The sequence below is a fragment of the Panthera tigris genome, chromosome E2 (assembly GCF_018350195.1).
Source record: "Panthera tigris isolate Pti1 chromosome E2, P.tigris_Pti1_mat1.1, whole genome shotgun sequence".
NCBI classification, from domain to species: Eukaryota; Metazoa; Chordata; class Mammalia; order Carnivora; family Felidae; genus Panthera; species Panthera tigris.
In genome coordinates, this window is record NC_056674.1 from 17,597,361 (window position 1) to 17,615,486 (window position 18,126).

General features: G+C 53.9%; 1 protein-coding gene across 5 annotated transcripts in view; it reads right to left on the bottom strand.

The window, feature by feature from the left end:
- Positions 1-4,498: 4,498 nt before the first annotated feature.
- WDR62 (WD repeat domain 62) overlaps positions 4,499-18,126 on the bottom strand; it is a 44,319-nt gene continuing 30,691 nt past the window's right edge. For 4 of the 5 annotated variants that reach the window (XM_007096812.3, XM_042968876.1, XM_042968877.1 and 1 more), the window contains 17 exons: positions 17,633-17,708; positions 16,773-16,884; positions 16,614-16,677; positions 15,600-15,725; positions 14,398-14,531; positions 12,607-12,659; positions 10,014-10,232; positions 8,481-8,608; positions 8,054-8,157; positions 7,672-7,782; positions 7,255-7,389; positions 6,870-6,981; positions 6,617-6,758; positions 6,476-6,536; positions 5,659-6,312; positions 4,940-5,097; positions 4,499-4,841 (listed from right to left, as the gene is read on the bottom strand). In XM_007096812.3, the coding sequence (XP_007096874.1) occupies positions 4,584-4,841; positions 4,940-5,097; positions 5,659-6,312; positions 6,476-6,536; positions 6,617-6,758; positions 6,870-6,981; positions 7,255-7,389; positions 7,672-7,782; positions 8,054-8,157; positions 8,481-8,608; positions 10,014-10,232; positions 12,607-12,659; positions 14,398-14,531; positions 15,600-15,725; positions 16,614-16,677; positions 16,773-16,884; positions 17,633-17,708 (2,647 nt within the window). In that variant the 3' untranslated portion in view covers positions 4,499-4,583. The remainder of the gene's footprint in view (positions 4,842-4,939; positions 5,098-5,658; positions 6,313-6,475; positions 6,537-6,616; positions 6,759-6,869; positions 6,982-7,254; positions 7,390-7,671; positions 7,783-8,053; positions 8,158-8,480; positions 8,609-10,013; positions 10,233-12,606; positions 12,660-14,397; positions 14,532-15,599; positions 15,726-16,613; positions 16,678-16,772; positions 16,885-17,632; positions 17,709-18,126) is intronic. The other variant, XM_042968879.1, reaches the window with a different exon arrangement.

Sequence of the window (18,126 nt, forward strand, 5' to 3'; positions counted from 1 at the left end):
CCCCCCCCCCCCCCCCCCCCCCCCCGCCAGAAGGTCAAGCAAGGGCAAGATTAGAGCCTAGCTAGCTGCTGCATGTGGGGAAAAGAAAAAGAGACTCCAGGAAGGCTGTCTTCTCAAAGTAGCAGCTGGGCCAAGGACCTGAGGGGTCTGTTTGCCAGGCAAATCAGTCACCACCGGACATCCAACAACCTGCTTGGTTATTCAAATCACAGCAGCTGTCTGAGAAGCAGGAGAGGGGGGTGGTGGCTGTGATTGCTTGCTCCAGAGGGTGGAGGAACAGCAGGGTCCAGTAGGTAAGGACAAAGTGAGGACACGGGCTGTGTATCTTCCAGCAGGAAGCTCCACCTCTGATTATTAGATGCCAAGAACTGACGTTCAGCCAGAAACACTGTTCAGATGTAACAGATTTTAAAATATTGGTGTGTTGGGGCGCCTGGGTGGCTCAGTCGGTTGAGCGTCCGACTTCGGCTCAGGTCACGATTTCGCGGTCCGTGAGTTCGAGCCTCAAGTCAGGCTCTGGGCTGATGGCTCAGAGCCTGGAGCCTGCTTCCGATTCTGTGTCTCCCTCTCTCTCTGCCCCTCCCCCGTTCATGCTCTGTCTCTGTCTCGAGAATAAATGTTAAAAAAAAAAAAATTAAAATATTGGTGTGTTAATAGTCCAGCTCCTAGTGATTGCCTGGGACACCACTCCCCCACTCTCCCACAGTCCAGGAACCAAAGGGGGTCACGTGACACAGCCAGGGGCTCCCAGAACCCCACCCTAACACTCTGTCTTGTCTGTGTTCTAGACTGATCATCGTCTGACCCCTTAACCACTGGTTAAGGATTTTGAATATTCTCTGTGCAGTTACTTTCTCTCATTTATCCACTCAGCAATTTCCTGAACTCCAGCTATAGGCCAGGTGTAGCTCAATGTTATAAATGAGCACATAACTTAGTCCGTGAAGGAGACAGACCCACCAGTGACAACCCAGAATGACCAAGGCTATGATGGGGAATGCACAGGCAAAGTGATCCAAACTGTAATAGAGAAAACTCAGGGAGCTCATGGGAGCCCAGAAGAGGCTCCCGATCCAGCTTAAAGGTTCAGAGATGACTGTCTGGGTGTGAGCCCTGAAGGAAGATAAGGTTTCAGCTAAAAGGGAGGGTGTTCCAGGCAGAGGGAACAGTCTATATAAAGGCTTGGTGGTGAGAGGAGCATTATTTCATTTCTTCACATTCCCTGAGAGTCAGTCCTGCTCATTCATTTGGGGCAGCAAGGGAGGCAGAGTTTTTCCACTTTACCTCAGCAAGACCCAGACAAGTCACTTCTTGCTGAGCCTCGGTTTCTTCATCTGGAAGATAGAACTAATGTGTCTCCCTTGGCTGGTTTGTGTCAGAGGCCTATGTAGATCATGTGGGGAGAATGCTTAGCATGCAGCATATAAACAGGGTGGTTGTTAGGAAGTCTTGAGAGGTGGTTAGGCAAGCATCGGAGTTTCAGTCAGCCCATCTGTAAAACGGAATTTTCAGTGTCTCCATCTCACAATTGTTGGATTTCGTGCAGCCATGACTGGTGTGTCCGGCACAGGTCTGGCAGCCCAGTATCTGGGATCTGTCCAGCGTGGAGTACAGGGTGCAAGTTGCACTGAAGAATGAGCTGGCAAATGGTTAGGTGGAGCCATTTTGTCTCTTTCAGGTGCCCAGTTCTCCGTGCCCAACAGCATGTTTCAGGGCAACTGGTTCCTGTGTCATTGAAAACACGTTAGGGAAGAAATCCGGGGCTGGGTGTCTTTATTTTCCCTAAGGCCCTTTCTGTCCCCTTCCTCCCTGCTCTGTGTCCTGGGAGACCGACCTGGGTGGACCGCATCATCTGGGTTCCTGCGCCCCCTGGCTCCCAGAGTTTTGACAGTGGGGAGCCCACAGAAGATGGGGGAAAGGATTCCTCCAACTCTCCCCCTATGGAGTTGCCAGGGACACAGCTTCCCTAGGACAGCCCTCTCTCCAGTATTGGCTCTTCTGGTTTCCATTTGGCTCCCTTGCACCTCAAGGCCAGGGTGGGAGGAACAGCTCACCTCTGGTGCCAGCTCAGGGTACTGTACCAGCCCTATGATTTCCCTGTTCCCTGCCCACTTCTTTGCAAATGATCCCTTTACTAAACTCTGAAATATCCCATGTGAGCATGCTGTCCTCTTCCTCCTGGGACCCTGTCAGTCCACAAACCACACTCACACACATTCATCAGCAGTGGTTTCTTAACCAGCTGTTTTGTTGAGGCGAGAAAGTCTGGTCCTTCTGGGGCTGAAGAGCTTGGCATTGGGAAGTGGAGAGTGGCAGGCACCCTGGGTCCTCCCTACCAGCCCACCCTCCTATTGTGCTGAGAGAACCCAATTTTGTTTGAGCAGCCACATGCCCAGGACAGGAGAGACGGCTGGTCCAAGAAAATGAAAGCAATCTCCATTCCTCTTGCCTGCAATCACTCTGAAAGGGGAGGTGTCTAGGGAGGCTTAGCACTGTTCTCACTATGCTGGTGGCTGCCTTCCTTCATGCCTTTGTTCCTGGCTGGGTAGGTGTACTGCTGAGGGCTGGTACGGCAGCCATGTTGCAGCTATGAGAGAGCCTACTAAGCTGGAGGGCAGAACTCAAGACTCAGGGGTTAATGGAGCAGGAACATAGTCAAGAGTAGCAAATGTCCCTACAGCTTGGAACCCCATAAGCCGGTGATTTGCTACTAGGGAGCTGAAGGCTTAATTATGATACAGGGTGGGAGGGGTACATTCCAGGAGGGGCACGACTCAAGACGGTCCTCTGGGTGTCCGGGGGCCTGGATGCCAAGCTTCGCATCAGGGATCTTAGGTGACCGTGGCCAAGCTAGGCAGAGGCAAGGACAGTGGGCCCCAGTGGTCTGTAACCTGTGGGGCTGGGCAGGTCAGGGAACCTCCCGTCAGAGGTCCAGCCCACCTGAGTCCTAGACCTCCTGGGCTCCCTGGGGCAGGGAGAGGGAGCTTTGAGAAATAACACCTGACATCTCAAATACCAAGCCCAGGCATCTTATTTGGGGGGGGGAAATTGTGTTGTATTTCTTGGATTTAAATGTTGTGAAACAAGGCCCTGCCCCCTGGAGCCCTGTTCTTCCTCCCATCTCCTCTCCTGGCTCACTGCATTCCTTACATATGTATTTCATCCCCCCGATGGGGCATTTGCATCCACTGTTGTCTGCCTGGATACTTCCCCAAGATGTCCACATGACCCGTGCCTTCTCTGAAGCCTCAGCTCAAATGTCACCTCAGAAAGGCCTTCCCTGACCCAACAGCCAAGCCAGCACAGTGACATCTTAATTCCGGTTTTGCTCTCTAGAAGGCTAATGCCGTGCGGGCAGATGCTTTGCTTATCTTGTCTTGCTCCTCACCCTACCCCTCACACACAGAACCGACACAGGTACCCGGCAGGATTTTTTTGAACTGCACAGTTGATTCTGATGTGTGTAATTGTTTATGGAGACAGTGCAGGGCCATGTCTTTATGCTGAAGTGTCTGGCTCTGCCACCAGGCAAGCCTAGGTTTGAGTCTGAGCTCTGTGGTACCCTGGACAAGAGTGGGTCTAAGCTTGTTTCTAGTGGGCCATGACCACCAAACAGAGCAGAGAGGAACTCAGGCAAGTGGTGGTTCAGGCCACAGCAAGCCACATGGCGGGGCTGTGCTTTCGGCGAGGACCCTGCCCTTGCTGGCTTCCTTTTTAGAGAGAGTTGGGACAGCAGGGACTTTTGTGGTCACAAGAGTGGCCTTCTTGGCAGATGCGCCACATGGCCAGATGCCTGCTGCCTAGGGAAGCTGGTACCAGAGCTGGGAGCTCATGGGACGAGTCTAGTTGTAGTCCTCCTGCTGGGGAAGCTACTTGTTCCAGCTGCTAGATGGACTGGCCATGCTGCCCCAGTGTCCAGTGAGCGAGCCTGCTGGTCCATTTCCCCTGCTATAGTTAGGGACAAAAGCCTGGACCTCACAGGATCCAGCTGGGCTTGGCCTAGGGACCACGAACCAGTGGCGTGGCAGTGTGTGTACCGGGAACCATGGTCTGGCACACGGTGATGGCAGTGGCTCCAGTGGGTTCTTGGGTACCAGTAGGGGGCAGAGAGGAAGCGCTGGCGGCTCCTTGGGGAATAGCTGGGCCTCACTGGGCAAGGACAACGGACCCCACAGCAGCTCAGAGGGCTACGTAGGCAATATGGATCCAGGTGCTGGGATCATTATTGCGGTTCCCAAATTTCTTGGGAATGTTGGTCCCATTGATGGAGTCCTGAAACAGGGCAGGGAGGGCACTGGGGCTGATGTCCCCCAGGCGAGACAGGAAGAGGAAGGGCAGGTGAGGCTACAATGCTAGGCCAACACCTGCTGCATACAAATTTCATCCCTTCCAAAGTTTATCCGCTCATGTTCCCTGGGCTGGTCTCCTCCCTACCCTCCTTCCCCGCATCCACCTCAAGGGGGCTTTGTGGATGTAACCAGACAGGCACCAGGAACCATTCCTCTAAGCTGTCAGTTTATTTGCTTAAAATGTCTATTTCTTCAGAAGCAGCAGGGCTGTAGTGGAGAGCAGGCTCCTGGCCCTCAGTCCCCCCGTGCCTTCCTCCGCACAGCCTGCACCAGCAGCTCTGAGTAGTGTTCCAGCAGGGCATGCAAATCTGGGCTGGCCAGGGGGCACAGTGTAGGTGGGGAAGAGGACCTTGGGCTGGGCTGGGCCTGGGCCACGTCAGTTCCAACCAGCCAGTCACTGGCTTCCAACTGGCTATGGATCCAAAGAAAGGTGGAGGCCAGTTCAGTCCGTGCCTGCTGCTGCTCACTGCTCACCTCGTCACGGGAGACCATCTGCAAGGGGGTACCAACCTTGTCAGCGGTTCCTCAGTCCAGGCAGTCCGGCCCCCTCACCCCCCAGCCCTCTCCCCTGACCCTGGGGCTTGGCTCACCACGTTGTAAAGGTCCAGGGCTTCCTGGAAGGCAGTCTGCAGTCTGTGCACGATGGTACTCACAGTGCTCAGGTCTAGGCGAGCTGAGGGCGGGACCCTGGCTGGCACCCTAGGCTCCTCCCAGTGTCCAAGGTTGCCCTGGGCCAGACTGAGTGCATCTGGGGGTAGGGTAGAGGGGACAGAGTGAGAAAGGCACCTCCTCTTTCTAGCTGGTCTAAGAGAGGCTGGGGTGGCTGGGCTGATCCCAATTCTTATCCCTCTGCCTGGAACACTTCCCTCAGTCCCTCAGGCTCCCTTCCCTCCCCTCCTGCAGGACTCTGCTCAAATGCCCCCTTCTCCCTGAAGCTTTTCTCATTATCCTGCTTAAAACTGTAACCATTGCCTGTCCCCCCCAGCCCCCAATCCCTAAACTGTTTCTCTTATTTCTGTCCTTAGCACACACCACTTTGTGAAACATTTAACGTTTTCCTTTACATTTAGTCTGGTCCCAGTTAAGGTGTCAATTCTTTGCAGTCTTGTTGACCACCAGGCCCCATGTGTCTAGGGTCTAGAACAAAGCCCAACATATACGAAGTGCTCGCTAAATATTTAAGTAAATGAATGAATGAATGGCACAGCCCCTGTGGCTGGGTCAAGCACCCCCACCTTTGGAGCCAAGCCACCTGGTACATGGGCTGAACTTGGGGGACAATCCCATGTCCCAAGAATGGTCAACTCACCAGGGGTTGTCTCCAGGACGGAGGTGATGCTGCCAGGGACCCCAGGCCTGGCCTCTGGAAGTGGGGTGCTGTTGGGGTGGGCAGGGGTATTGAGGGGCTCAGGGGCCAGGAGCCTTGGGAGAAAGGTGGATTTGTGGAGCCCCAGGGTGCTTGCATCCACGGGGCTGGAGGCCGAGAAGGTGGCTGTTGCGATGGTGACACTGGGCTGGGTGGCCACAGGTTCCACTGGGGAAGGGGGTAGCAAGTGCCTGTCATAGATGCTCGACAGGGTCAGCTTCAGACTCGCCCGGGCCTCATGGTTGCCCCAGGAGGGCAGGACGGGTTCTCGGCCCTCACTGTTAGAATTGAATGCTGCCGTGGTGGGGCTGGCCTGGAGCTCCTGGCCCAAGGATGCCAGCTCCCCGACTGATGAGGGCCTGCGGAGGGGCCTGGCCAGCTCAGCCAGCACAGGGCCCTCACTGTCCTCGAGGGAGATGCTGCGTGACATCTTGGCACGGGAGCTGGCAGTGGCCTCCATGTAGGAGTGGATGGAGGGGCTGTGGACACCCTGAGCCAGGCCTGGAGTGGGCAGGGCTGTGGGTGTGGAAGGCTTCCTGTCGGTGGGCAGCACTGAGGAGGAGGGGGCACAGGGTGCCGGACCTGTGAGGCAGGGGGCTGTAAAGGAAGCAGCTGCTTCACTCTCACGTCCCACTGTAGGGCTGACAGATAGGGGCCCACCCCAGGTGGCTTCAGGGTCTGAGTAGACCCTGTCCATCCCCACCGCCCCGTGGCTCAGATGGGCATCTGGGGTTGTTTATCTGTGGATGGGAGCACTCACTCAGTGGGCACCAGGCCTCTAGGGTCTCAACGGGCTCCTCAGGCTTTTTCTCAGGGGGGACCTGCAAGCACAGCCATGAGGTTAGGACTAGGCCTCTGGACTCCCAGCCCCAAGTCCTGGCGGAGCGGCCCCAGTACTCACGTTGGTTCTGCCTGGGGAGGTGTGGCCAGCGCCTGCTCTCGGGGGCTCTGCTCTGGGCTGACTGCCCCCAGGGTCCGTGAGTTTGACCTCTGGGGACTTCACAAGGTGCCGGGGCAGCCGGGGAGGGAAGGTGTGGGTGAACCTGTGGGAAGGAGACCAGGTGGTTGTGGCTGTCCTGGGGGTTGTTGAGGGGACGTGGCCCCGCCCTGGGGGACAGAGTTGGAAGGTGGGGTGGGGGTTCACCAGCTCCTACCTGGATGTCTTCTGGAGGCGTGAGAGGAACTGGGCTGAGATGCTCAACCGGGGATTGAAGAAGTCCTCAGTCTCAGAGGCCTCCAAGTCTCTCAGGGATCCATGGAAGAGCTCTAGGGGAAGATGCCAGGGGAGCCCTCAGAATCCCTCCAGCCACCCAGCCCTGGACCCAGAAAGACCCGCAGACCAGCAGGTGGACCCTTAGAAATGCCTTCAGTCGACCACACACATGCCTTGGGAGCAAACGCAGCTGGGAGAAGAGCCTGTGCGGCTCTGTCCTGAAGATAAAATGTGAGCCCTTCTGCCCCCTTGCCAGCCGTGGAGGCTCCACCCTGTGACACCCGCGCTGTGCCCAGTGCTGGACGGCCGCCCAGGCACCGTCCTACCCTCAGAGTGAGCATCAGTGAGCGTCTCGAAGTGCTGGCGGAGGAACTTCTCCTGCTCAGGGGTCTGGGGCAGGGAGCTGTTGGATATGCCTGGCACCTCGGGCTGGGACAGCTCTTCTGCGGTCCCTGGGCATCCTGGGGAGAGGCGAAGGGGAGGCGAGAAGGCGGGCAGAAGAGAACTGTCAACACCATGAGTCACGGCAGACGCCCAAACATGCCAGACACTTAACAATGGAGAAAGCTGGACTCGCCCGTCACACACCCTGCTGCCACTAGGCCGAGAGGCTAATGGCTCTGTCTCCTGGTTGAGGACACTGACACTTAGTGGGCACTGAGTGCAGGGCCGACATGGGGAGAGTGGTTGTGCATCATGACCATCCCCACGCGCTGCCCGCCCCACCTCTGGCCCTTGCTTACCCGGTGTGGGGGGCAGCATCATGTCAAACTGAGGGTCTGGCTCTGGCCGTGGAGGGGAGGAATGGATGGTGGCGAAGCTGCACTCCAAGTCGGCCTCTGACTCCCCCGAGTCTGGAGGAGCAGAGCGGGAGTCAGGAGCCCAAAGCTAGGCCCGTAATGGGTGAGTCAGGTAAGTGGCTCAGGCTCCCAGGGCTTCAGTTTTCCCATCTGGATGATGGGGGTGATAATACCCGCCCTCCATTTGTAAGGACCAGCAAGTTTACACTTCAAGGAAAGGGTAGAGCTGGGCTCCTGCCAGTGGGCAGTTGGGCTCCAGAATCCTCAGGTGAGGGCCTGGCTGGACGGACAAACTACTGCAGGGTCTCTACTGGCCCCCACTCACCCTCAGGTGGGCTCTGATCCTTGGAGCTGATGGAGGAGACCCTGAGGGAGGCGTCTCCTTGCTGCTCTCCGGGCCCCGCCTCGGTCGTCTTCGTGCAATACTTGCTGCAGCGCCAGTGGAGGTGGGGCAAATGAGCGAACACACTCATGTTAGTATACAGTGGCCCCCACCCGAACCCCTACACATCTGCACCCTGTTCCCACTGGGAGCACTGTCTCGCCTCTCCTCTGCAAAGGCTCCCTGCACCTTCTGCCTGGAACCAGGGAAGCTAAGGCTGTGGCTGAGGCTGCAGGGCCAGGCTCCTGTGCCCCTCAGACCTTGCAGCCCTGCCCCACAGGCCCACTGGGAGAGCGGGGAGCAGTTCGTCCAGGGCATGCCTGTAACCCAGGCTTCTTCTAAGGCTTCCCTCGGTGCAAAGGAGTCCCACCTGTCTGTCTCTGTGACCGTCACTTCTGCCTCCAGGGAGTAGACGATGAGCTCCCTGTCCTCAGGGGACTCCCTCTGTAGGGGCAGGAAGGAGGGATGCCCACAGCCATCCTCCTGGGGACTCTCCAACTGTGGGATGAAGAGAGCACAGCCGTTTCAAGCAGCTACGGCAACCAGGGCCCTTTGCAAGCCACCAGGTGTTCCACCAACACCAGTGAGAACAGTGAAGATGTCGGTCATGATGGCAGCCCCCACTGCCGGACACTCATTTTGAGCCAGGGCCTGGGCCAAGTTATGTGCTCATCTTGAGTTCATTCTATGCTCCTCCCGCACGATCACCAGCCCCTTTACAGATAAGGAATCGATATAGATCCAACTCTCTAAGATTCTGTCTGTATGGAGTTCAAGAACAGGCAAACTAATCTTTGGTAGGAGGTCAGAAGGCTGGTTGCCTCTGCAGGGAGGGGGTACTGATTAGGAGGGGCACAAGAGGGGGTGTCTTCCAGGAGGTAGAAAATACTCTATTTTGGCTTGGGTGGTGGATACCTAAGTGCATACATAGATAACAATTTGTCAAGCTCTTCTCCTCAAACAGCATAGCGTTTGTACACACAACTGTATGTGTATTATGCCACAATAGAAAAGAAAGTTTATACAATAGAATAAAAAGTAATTTTGTTTGGAAGATAAGAGAACAAGAGTTGAAGTTGCTTCAAGCACTTCTGAGGGCCCAGGCCCTCTTCTTAGCACTGGATTCCTATCAAAGCCTTCTGAGAACGTTCTTCTTATGACCATTTTTGAGAAGTCTTTTTTTCTTGTTTTGTTTTGTTTTTAAGATTTTATTTTTAAGTAATCTCTATGCCCAACGTGGAGCTCGAACGCACAACCCCAAGATTAAGAGTGCATGCTCCACTGACTGAGTCAGCCAGGCGCTTGAAAGCAGAAGCCCAGAGAAGCAAGCCTTGAGGTAAGTCATCACACAGCTAGGAAGGGGTAGGGCCAGGCCTCTACCTGCTCAAATACTCCCCAGCCAGGCACAGGCTTGCTCTCGGGCCCAAGCTTTTAACCCCCAAGTGACCCACCTCCCAGACTCCTGGTCTGCCCTGGAAAGTCTCACTTGCACCAGCCCCAGGGCCTCACCCTCTTGCCTTCCACCATGTCATGTAATCACCTCGCACCCCTAGAGAGGGATACTCAGCCTCATTTTCTTTTTTTTTTTTTTAATTTTTTTTTTAAACGTTTTTTATTTATTTTTGGGACAGAGAGAGACAGAGCATGAACGGGGGAGGGGCAGAGAGAGAGGGAGACACAGAATCGGAAACAGGCTCCAGGCTCCGAGCCATCAGCCCAGAGCCTGACGCGGGGCTCGAACTCACGGACCGCGAGATCGTGACCTGGCTGAAGTCGGACGCTTAACCGACTGCGCCACCCAGGCGCCCCTAGCCTCATTTTCAAAATAAGCATGCTGAGGCCCCAAGCCCTGGGTGGGCAGTCATGGTGCAGGGTCTGCTGGCTGGGCAGGGGTGGTCTGTACCTCACTCAGCAGTCCCACCAGGCTCTGGGGCTCCACTGTATCCAGAATAGAGTCCTCCAGGCTCTCGGGCTTCATGGGGGTAAAGTAGCAATCCAGGTTCCGGGCATCCAGGATGGTCTTGAGGGGCTCCTGGTCAGCCCGCTCCGCCCAGCGGCCATGTGGTTTGTAGCTGCGCTTGGCATGGAAGGCTGAGCCATCTGCCACATCATCGTCTCCTAGCTGAGGGTGACAGGGGATGGTCAGGCAGCTAGCCAAGAGCTCACCAACTCCGATGGGGGACCAGGGACACCGCATGGACTCCATCCAGTCTCCATCCAGCTTTTTTTTTTTTTAATGTTTTATTTTTGAGAGAGAGACACAGAGTGTGAGCAGGGGGGGGCAGAGAGAGAGAGAGAGAGAGAGAGAGAGAGAGAGAGAGAGAGAGAGAGAGAGAGAGAGAGAGGAGACACAGAATTCAAAGCAGGCTTCAGGCTCTGAGATGTCAGCACAGAGCCTGACGGGCTCGAACTCACGAGCTGTGAAATCATGACCTGAGCCGAAGTCAGACGCTCAACCAACTGAGCCACCCAGGTGCCCCTCAGTCTCTAGGCTTTAAACACCACTCAACAACAACTTCCAGATAAACATCTCCAGCCTGAATCTCTCTGTTAAATTTCAGAAATGCATAGGCAACTGCTCTACATCTGTATGGATTCCTAGTGATATTTCAAAGTGAACATGTTGAAAACAACTCCTGATCTTCCCCCCAGATCGGCTCCTCCTGAAGCCTTTCCTGTCTCAGTTATTCTGCTGCTCAGGCCCCAAACCTTGAGCTCATCTTTCATTCTTATATTGTCCCTCATACTCCACATTGTATTGTTTTTTAATGTTTATTTATTTTGCGAGAGAGCAAGCGAGGGAAGGGCAGAGAGAGAGGGAGAAAGAATTCCAAGCAGGCTCCAAGCTGTCAGCACAGAGCTTAACACGGAGCTCGAACTCATGAAACTTGAGATCATGACCTGAGCTGAAATCAAGAGTTGGACGCTTAACCGACTGAGCCACCCAGGTTCCCCTCCACATTGTATTTCTTCAGCAAATTCTGTCAGCTCTGCCGTCCGAACACATCCCCGATGTGGCCATTTCTCCCCACTGGTCCTGCCCAGCACTGCCTCCAAATAAGATTATAGCTTGAGAGAGACAGCGGAGGGTGGGTGTTTGAGAACTCAGGCTCTGGAGCCAGCCTGCCCACGTTTTGTACTTCCCATCTGTGTAACCCTGGATAAGTTACTTAACCTTTTTGGGCCTCGGTTTCTCCATCTGTGAAATAGCGGTATGAAGAGCTCCTACACTCCAAAGGGGACTAAATAGATAATACATATAAAAGACTTAGAGCCTGTGCAGAATAAGTGTGCTATGAATATTTGTTGAATGTAACCCTACTTGTAGTATTCACTGATTAAGGGGAAGCCTGGGGTCTTGACAGACCTGGTCTGCAGGGGAGGGAAAGGCAGGGAGGACTTCCCTGAGGAGCTAATAGGTTTTAATCTGAGGGCTGGCATTATTCCTGAAATGAATCATCCAACCTAGGCTGTAGGATTCTGCTGCCTGCTTCTAACCCACCAGCTCCTAGCCTGCCCCTCCCCCAAGTAAACAATCGACCATTCAATCATCTTGGTCCCTTTCTTTCTCTCACACCCAGTCATTTGGTTCCACCTTCAACATCCAACCAGAATCCAACCGTTTCTTCCCCCTGTTCCAGCCTCCAACCTCCTCTGTCTGGATTATCCCAACAGTCCCCTCCCGGTCCCCCACTTGCCCCTCATGTTCACACTTGCACTAGGTCATGGCCTTCCTCAACTCAGAGCCCTCCTTTGTCTCCATCTCACTCAGTGCCAGGGAGGGGAGAAATAAGTGGGGAGGACAATAAGGAATGTTTAGGGAACGCACCGCAGCCCACACAGTGTCATACCATCTGGCCCCCATTACCTCTCTGAGCCCCTCTCCCCACTCTCTGCCCCTCATTCACCCTCAACCCTGGCAGCTGGGCCTCCCTGTACTTCCTTGAACATGCGAAGCACAATCCTGCCACATGGCCTTTGTCCTGCATACTATTCTCTCTGCCTGGAACGTTCTTCCCCAGGATCTGCATTTCTCCCTTGCTTCAACTCTATTCAAATAGCATCTTCTCAGTGAGGCCTTTTCTGTTTATGCTAAAATTATTGCGCTTTTCCCCCAACACTTGTTATTTTCCTGAGATTCTCTCTTTTCTTCCTCCACAGACCTTATCGGCTTCCCAAATACTATACAACTTACCTGTTTAATGTGGATACTGTCCATCTTCCACACTAGAAAATGAGCCCATGAAGACCGACATTTTGTCTGCTTTGCTCACTGCTGTATCTAATGGTCAGAATAAGCCTGGCACAGGGTAGGTGTTCACTATGTATGTTACAGGAATGAAGGGCTGCCTAAGCTGAGACTGGAAGGATGATGGGGTTCTACATGGAAAGGACAGACCCAGAAAGGGAAACGGGCTCCCAGAAGAATGAAGAGCATGAAGGAGAGCACCCCTGCTTTGTCAGCCCTGGGTGTCCCGGTCTCCGGGCAGACTCACCAGCCGCTTTGCCCAGAGTGGCAGCTTGCCATTGGTCAGCAGACACCGAGGGTCTGGAGAGACACGTGGAATCCATGAAAAGAGAATAAATAACCCAACAGATAAACAGGCAACATATATAAAAACAGGCAATTCTCCAAAGACACATTATAAGAAACACAGACATACCAAAAGATGCTCAAACTTAACTGTCAGGAAAATGCAAATTCACACAATGTTTTACCCATGACTAGCTCAAACTAAAAAGCTTCATAGTATCAAGTATTGGCAAAAGTGTGGGAGAATGAATGGCTTAACACTGACTGCTGGATTTGGAGGGCCTTTGGGGTTCTCTTAAAATAAAAAACGTGCTAACCCCAGGGCCCAGCAGTGCCAGCCCTTGCCTCTGTCCTGGAGAAACACTCACACATGCCCAAGGAGTAGGCCTTGGAGTGGTCAGCATGGCATCACTTGCAATGGTGTATAGTCTAAACCCTAAATGTCCATCCAGAGGTGAATATCATTTTAAAAATATCCTATTATTCTGCTGGTTAAAAGAGGGAGGCCTCTGTTTTGTGTCCACCAACATACAGGCTGATAATTTTGAGAGGGAAAAGATACAGAATGGTGTCTACAGTAGAATACAACTTATGTACATAAATACGGTGTGTTCTGATGGCTGTGTACATACGTACATTAATGTTCAGAAAGAGGCCTATAAGGATTCATACCAAACTGATAAAACAGCCACCCTGCAGAGGACATGGGATTTGGTTGTGAGGGTGGCAACAAAGAAGATTTGCTTACCCTTTTTTCCAAGGCTGAATTCTTACATTACTGTTGCCTATCAGTCAGCTGTCTAGTCAGCCACTGCCTGCTCTCCCCTGCTGGCAGAGGCCCCTGCCCCACACTGACAGCACCCGGCCTCTCTTAGCTGGAGCAACCATGGCCAATGGGACCCGAGAGAAGCCTGCCGGGGGCTTCTGGGCAAGTTTCCTCTCTAGAGGAGACTGTAGGAGGGACTGCCGTGTGCTATGAGGCCTGTGATGCCTGCAACTTAAGCAGCCATCTTGCAACCATGAGGGCCTAAGCCAAGGTGATATGCGGAAGGGCAGAAATTTAGAGGAAGTCTGGCCTGCTGTGAAGTCATCGAGCTACTATTCTTTCACCTGAACAACAGAATCTGATGTCTTTTGGTCAACAGCACCCTGTTTTTCCCCTGGGACAGCCCTTACACCCCCACCCACCCTTTTTGGACAGGTGGCTCAAGTGGAGCTGAGTCAAACCTCTGCCCTCAGGGATGACCACATGACTCCGGCCTGGCCAATTAAGGCAACTGACTCAGAAGCACACCAGGACTCACACCAGAAACATGACTCACGACCTCAGGATTTTGCTTCAGCTACTGGGAAAGAGGTGCTCTCTTCTCTATATAGGGTTTTATCACCTAGCACTGCTGGGGGAATCTTTGCCCCCAGGAGAGGTAGAGTCTGCCTGAGAGCAAAGCCAACATAGGAGAAAAGCAGAGCCAAAAGACGGAGAAAAATCTGTTTCTTTAATATCATCTGGTGACTGGAATCCAGCTACTGCCCCAAGCCAATACTCCAATTTTCAGGTCCATGACCCAATAAATTATCTTCCCAGCTGAAGCCAATGAGAGTCCAGTTGCTATTACACTGTGAGAGTACTGACTAATAGGATCATTGAACTTCGCCTCCAGGCCCTGGAAACCAAGTAGTGGGTGAAACCCAGCAGTGATCCCTACACTGCAAGTTCAAAATAGGGCCCCTCTGGATGGGCCCCTTTCCCAACCTGGGTCCAAGCTCTCTTTGGATGGCGTCTTCAGCAACTCTTCCGGTTCGCACTCTTCCTCCAGCTCATCCTCCGTCTGCTCTCCAGGGCTTAAGGAGCAAATCTCGCTGGGCACGGATGCATAGGTCTCCTGCCTGAAGCCAGAAATGAGGACAACAAGGAGAGAAATAGGTAAATGGGGTGGTGGTGGGAGGGACAGGGATCTGCCTCAGGCTGGGCCCTGTGCTAGCTTCCATATGAACTCATTACTGACTCCTTGTCAAGACGATGCTGGGAGGTCTCACCTGCCACACCCGCTCTGCTGGAAACATCACCACAATGAATGAAATATAACAAGGCTGGGCTCAAAAAATAAGATAAACTCTCTCAGAGTCACAGCGATGGGACAGAAAGCACAGCAGATAGTGGGACTTGAGTACTAAGCTGCTGGGTTCTCTTCTGGGAAGTGTGTGTAGGAGTAGCAATGAGGTTTCATCTCCTTTGGAGCACAGGAGCCTAAAACACACATGACACGAGGAAGGCACCGGAGGGCACCCAGGACAGGGTGTAAGCCTCAAAACCTGGAGCCAAAGGGAGCTGCTCATTCGCTTGGTACCTAGGTCTGCAATACCTCCAATACTACTGTAGGACAGGAAGCTCATGTTAAGGCCTGGTCCCTTTGGGAGGCAATGGCAAAGCCTCCAGACAGAGAAAGACAAGGACAGCGCTAGAGGCAGAAGAGAGGATAAACCCTCAAATCTCCCACTCAGCTGAGACCTCCAAACTTAGCCCCCAACCAAAAGTTAGAACATGAATTCACTCCAAATAAAACTGGTCTTGCAGCATGAAGGCTTTAAAGAACAAAAAGACACTTCAGTTCCACTGGAGCCTTCCCCGACTACGTCCCTCCCCACTGCACACTGGGTCAGGGGCCTCCTCTGCCTCCTCTGGTCCCCAAAGGCCCCCGAGCTTCCCTCCATCGCAGTGCTCACAGGCTCTCCAGGCACTTCGCTCTTCCACTTCAAGCCCCTTCTCACATGTACTACCATAACTTTCTATTCAAAGTCTGTCTCCCCAGTTCGGCCACAGGTGCACAAAGGGCAGGGCCTACGGCTGTGCTGGCCAGGGCTATGTCTTCAGCCTCACTCCTCACGGGGCCCAGGGCAGGAAGACATTCCTCTAGCAGACAGGCAAGTGGGGGACGGCCGGATCACTGCCAGGACCTGGGCTGGCTCCTCCACTTCCCGTCCCTCATGTTCTGCTGCTGCTGCTCCCGGTGGTCGATCTCCAGCAAGTGCTGCTTCATGCAGTTAGTGATCTCTGGGCCCAGGTGCCAGATGAACACACAGCTGCAGAGGCCGAAGAGAGATGTGGAAGGAGGGGGAACGGTGAACACGGAAGCCATGTGACCCTGGAAGCCACCTACGTTACCATAGCCAAGACTCCAATTCCCTGGCCCCTCCCAGAAAACACACCCCACCACCTTAGTGCAGGGGTTCCAGGCCATGTCAGGTCTACTCCCTGAGTAGGTCCAGACCATTCCACCAAACCATGACCTGTTCTGAAGACCTCAAGACTCAAGGAAGGGGGCTGGAGAAGGACTGAAATAAACTGAAGGGAGAGACAAAAGGGACTTCCTTGGTCACCAACCATGAGCTAAGGAGTTTATATCCCCATTTGATTCTCACTGTACAATTTTTTGAGGTAGTTGGTGGAGCAAACTGAGGCTTAAGATGGGAAATGACCTGGGGCACCTGGGTGGCTCAGTCGGTTGGGCATCCGACTTCGGCCCAGGTCATGATCCCGCTGGTCCTGAGTTCGAGCCCCACGTCAGGCTCCATGCTGACAGCTTGAAGCCTGGAGTCTGTTTCAGATTCTGTGTCTCCCTCTCTCTCTGCTCCTCTCCTACTTACACTCTGTCTCTCTCTCTCTCAAAAAATAAACATTAAAAAGAGAGAGAGAAAAAAAACAACAGATGGGAAATGACCTGCTCAAGGTTCTCAAGGTCACAAGTAAATTAAGTGGCAGATGTGGGGTTTGAACTCAGGGCTGGGTGTGACACCAAGGTACATGCTGTCAAAGGAGAGAGCAGTAAGCTGGAACCCTCGGCGGAACTCTGCACAGGCAGGCCAGGAGCACGGTGCTCCCACTGTCTGAGCCCCTGCACTCCCCGCAGTACAGGTCCTGCCCACACCCAGGGGGAGGCCAGCCAAGGGCAGTCTCCAGGCCTTTCCCACCTGTCTCCAGATACTGTGATCAAGTGACGACAGTCATAGGTGAACTTCATGCCAGTTACAATTTCTGAAAGCAGAGCAAAGAAGCCACGCAGGCCTTCTGAGTCACGAGGCCGTGTGGGGACGCATGGGGAGGTGTCCCACGTAGGGAGGCACACCCACCTGAATGGCCAAACATCTTGGCAATGCACTCGCCCGAGTAAAAGTCAATCACCGAGATGCTTTTGTCAGAGCAGCTAGTGGCCAAGAAGGTGCCTGAGGGGTCCACGTGGACCTGCCGAGAAGAGGACCCACATGACAGTTAGGCTGCCTGCTTCTTCACTATGGCGAGGCCTGGGTCAAATGTCACAGCCTCTGCTGACGGAGGACCCTCTCATGCGGGATGCCTGGCACGCTGACTCGTCCCAGGTGCCCTCAGGACATACACCCTGCTTAGGATAAGAACTCCTGCCTCCATTTCATGGGTGAAAAAGTTACCACCCAGGCTCTGCGCTAAACACTCTGCGTGTGCAAACTGATTTCTTCCAGAGAACAACCCTATGATAGGGGCTCTTTCTAGCTGCATTTTACAGGTGATGAGACAGGCTCCAGAGGAGATGACACGTGCCCAGGTCATAGCCTAAGGCAGAGCTGCGAGTCTCACCTTAAAGCCTGAACTCAACACAACCCCCCTTACTTCAGAGGCTCTGAGAAGGTCCCCCAGTCTTGTCCTGATAACACAGCAGGGAGCAAGTCTGATAAGGGAGCCCAGGTCTTTGGTTGTTCCCACCACACCGTGGCCACTGAAAACAGAAGCCACTTAAATGTCCCCACTTGGGAAAAGGGCTCAGTAAATAGAGGTAAAACAGTCTGTGATACCCCCAGTTCCCAGGCAACCCTGGTCAGCTAGGCCGGAGTGGGTGCCAGCCTGTGATCCTTTGATCAGGTACCCAGGATGACACATGTCTCGGGTGGCCCGTGAGGGCAGCTGACAGACAGGGGGGATGTGTGTGGTCTTCACGCCAGGGGCCCCGGCTACTCACCTTTAGCAGGGACCCTTCGTCACCCTGGGAGCCCTTGTAGCACTTCTTCTGCTTCCCATTCACGGTGCTGTAGACTCTGGGGAGGTGGGGGCATAATGTGGCCAGTGGTGGCCCTGCCCACCTGCCCCCTCTTGCATTCTGGTCCTAGCCTTACCTACCATCTTCCTCTCTCCTGGAGGCCCCTTGCCACCTCTCATCTCCCATCTGATGCCTGGACTGAAATACCATCTCAGAAAATGAGATGTCCTCTCAGGCTGAGGTCAGGGAAGTTATGTATTGGGGTATCCGTTGAGTTAATGTCTGTTAACATCTGTCTTCCCCACTACAGAGCAAGTGGAGTGCTGGCACTCAATCTGAATGAGCAAGTGAAAGGGTGGAGAACCTTTTTGCACATGCTCTCCCCTCTGCACAATCCCTCTCTCCCCTCCCCCGGCTCACTCCTCCACATCCTTCCCAGTCTCAGCTCAGATGTTCTTTCCATCAAGCCCTGCTTG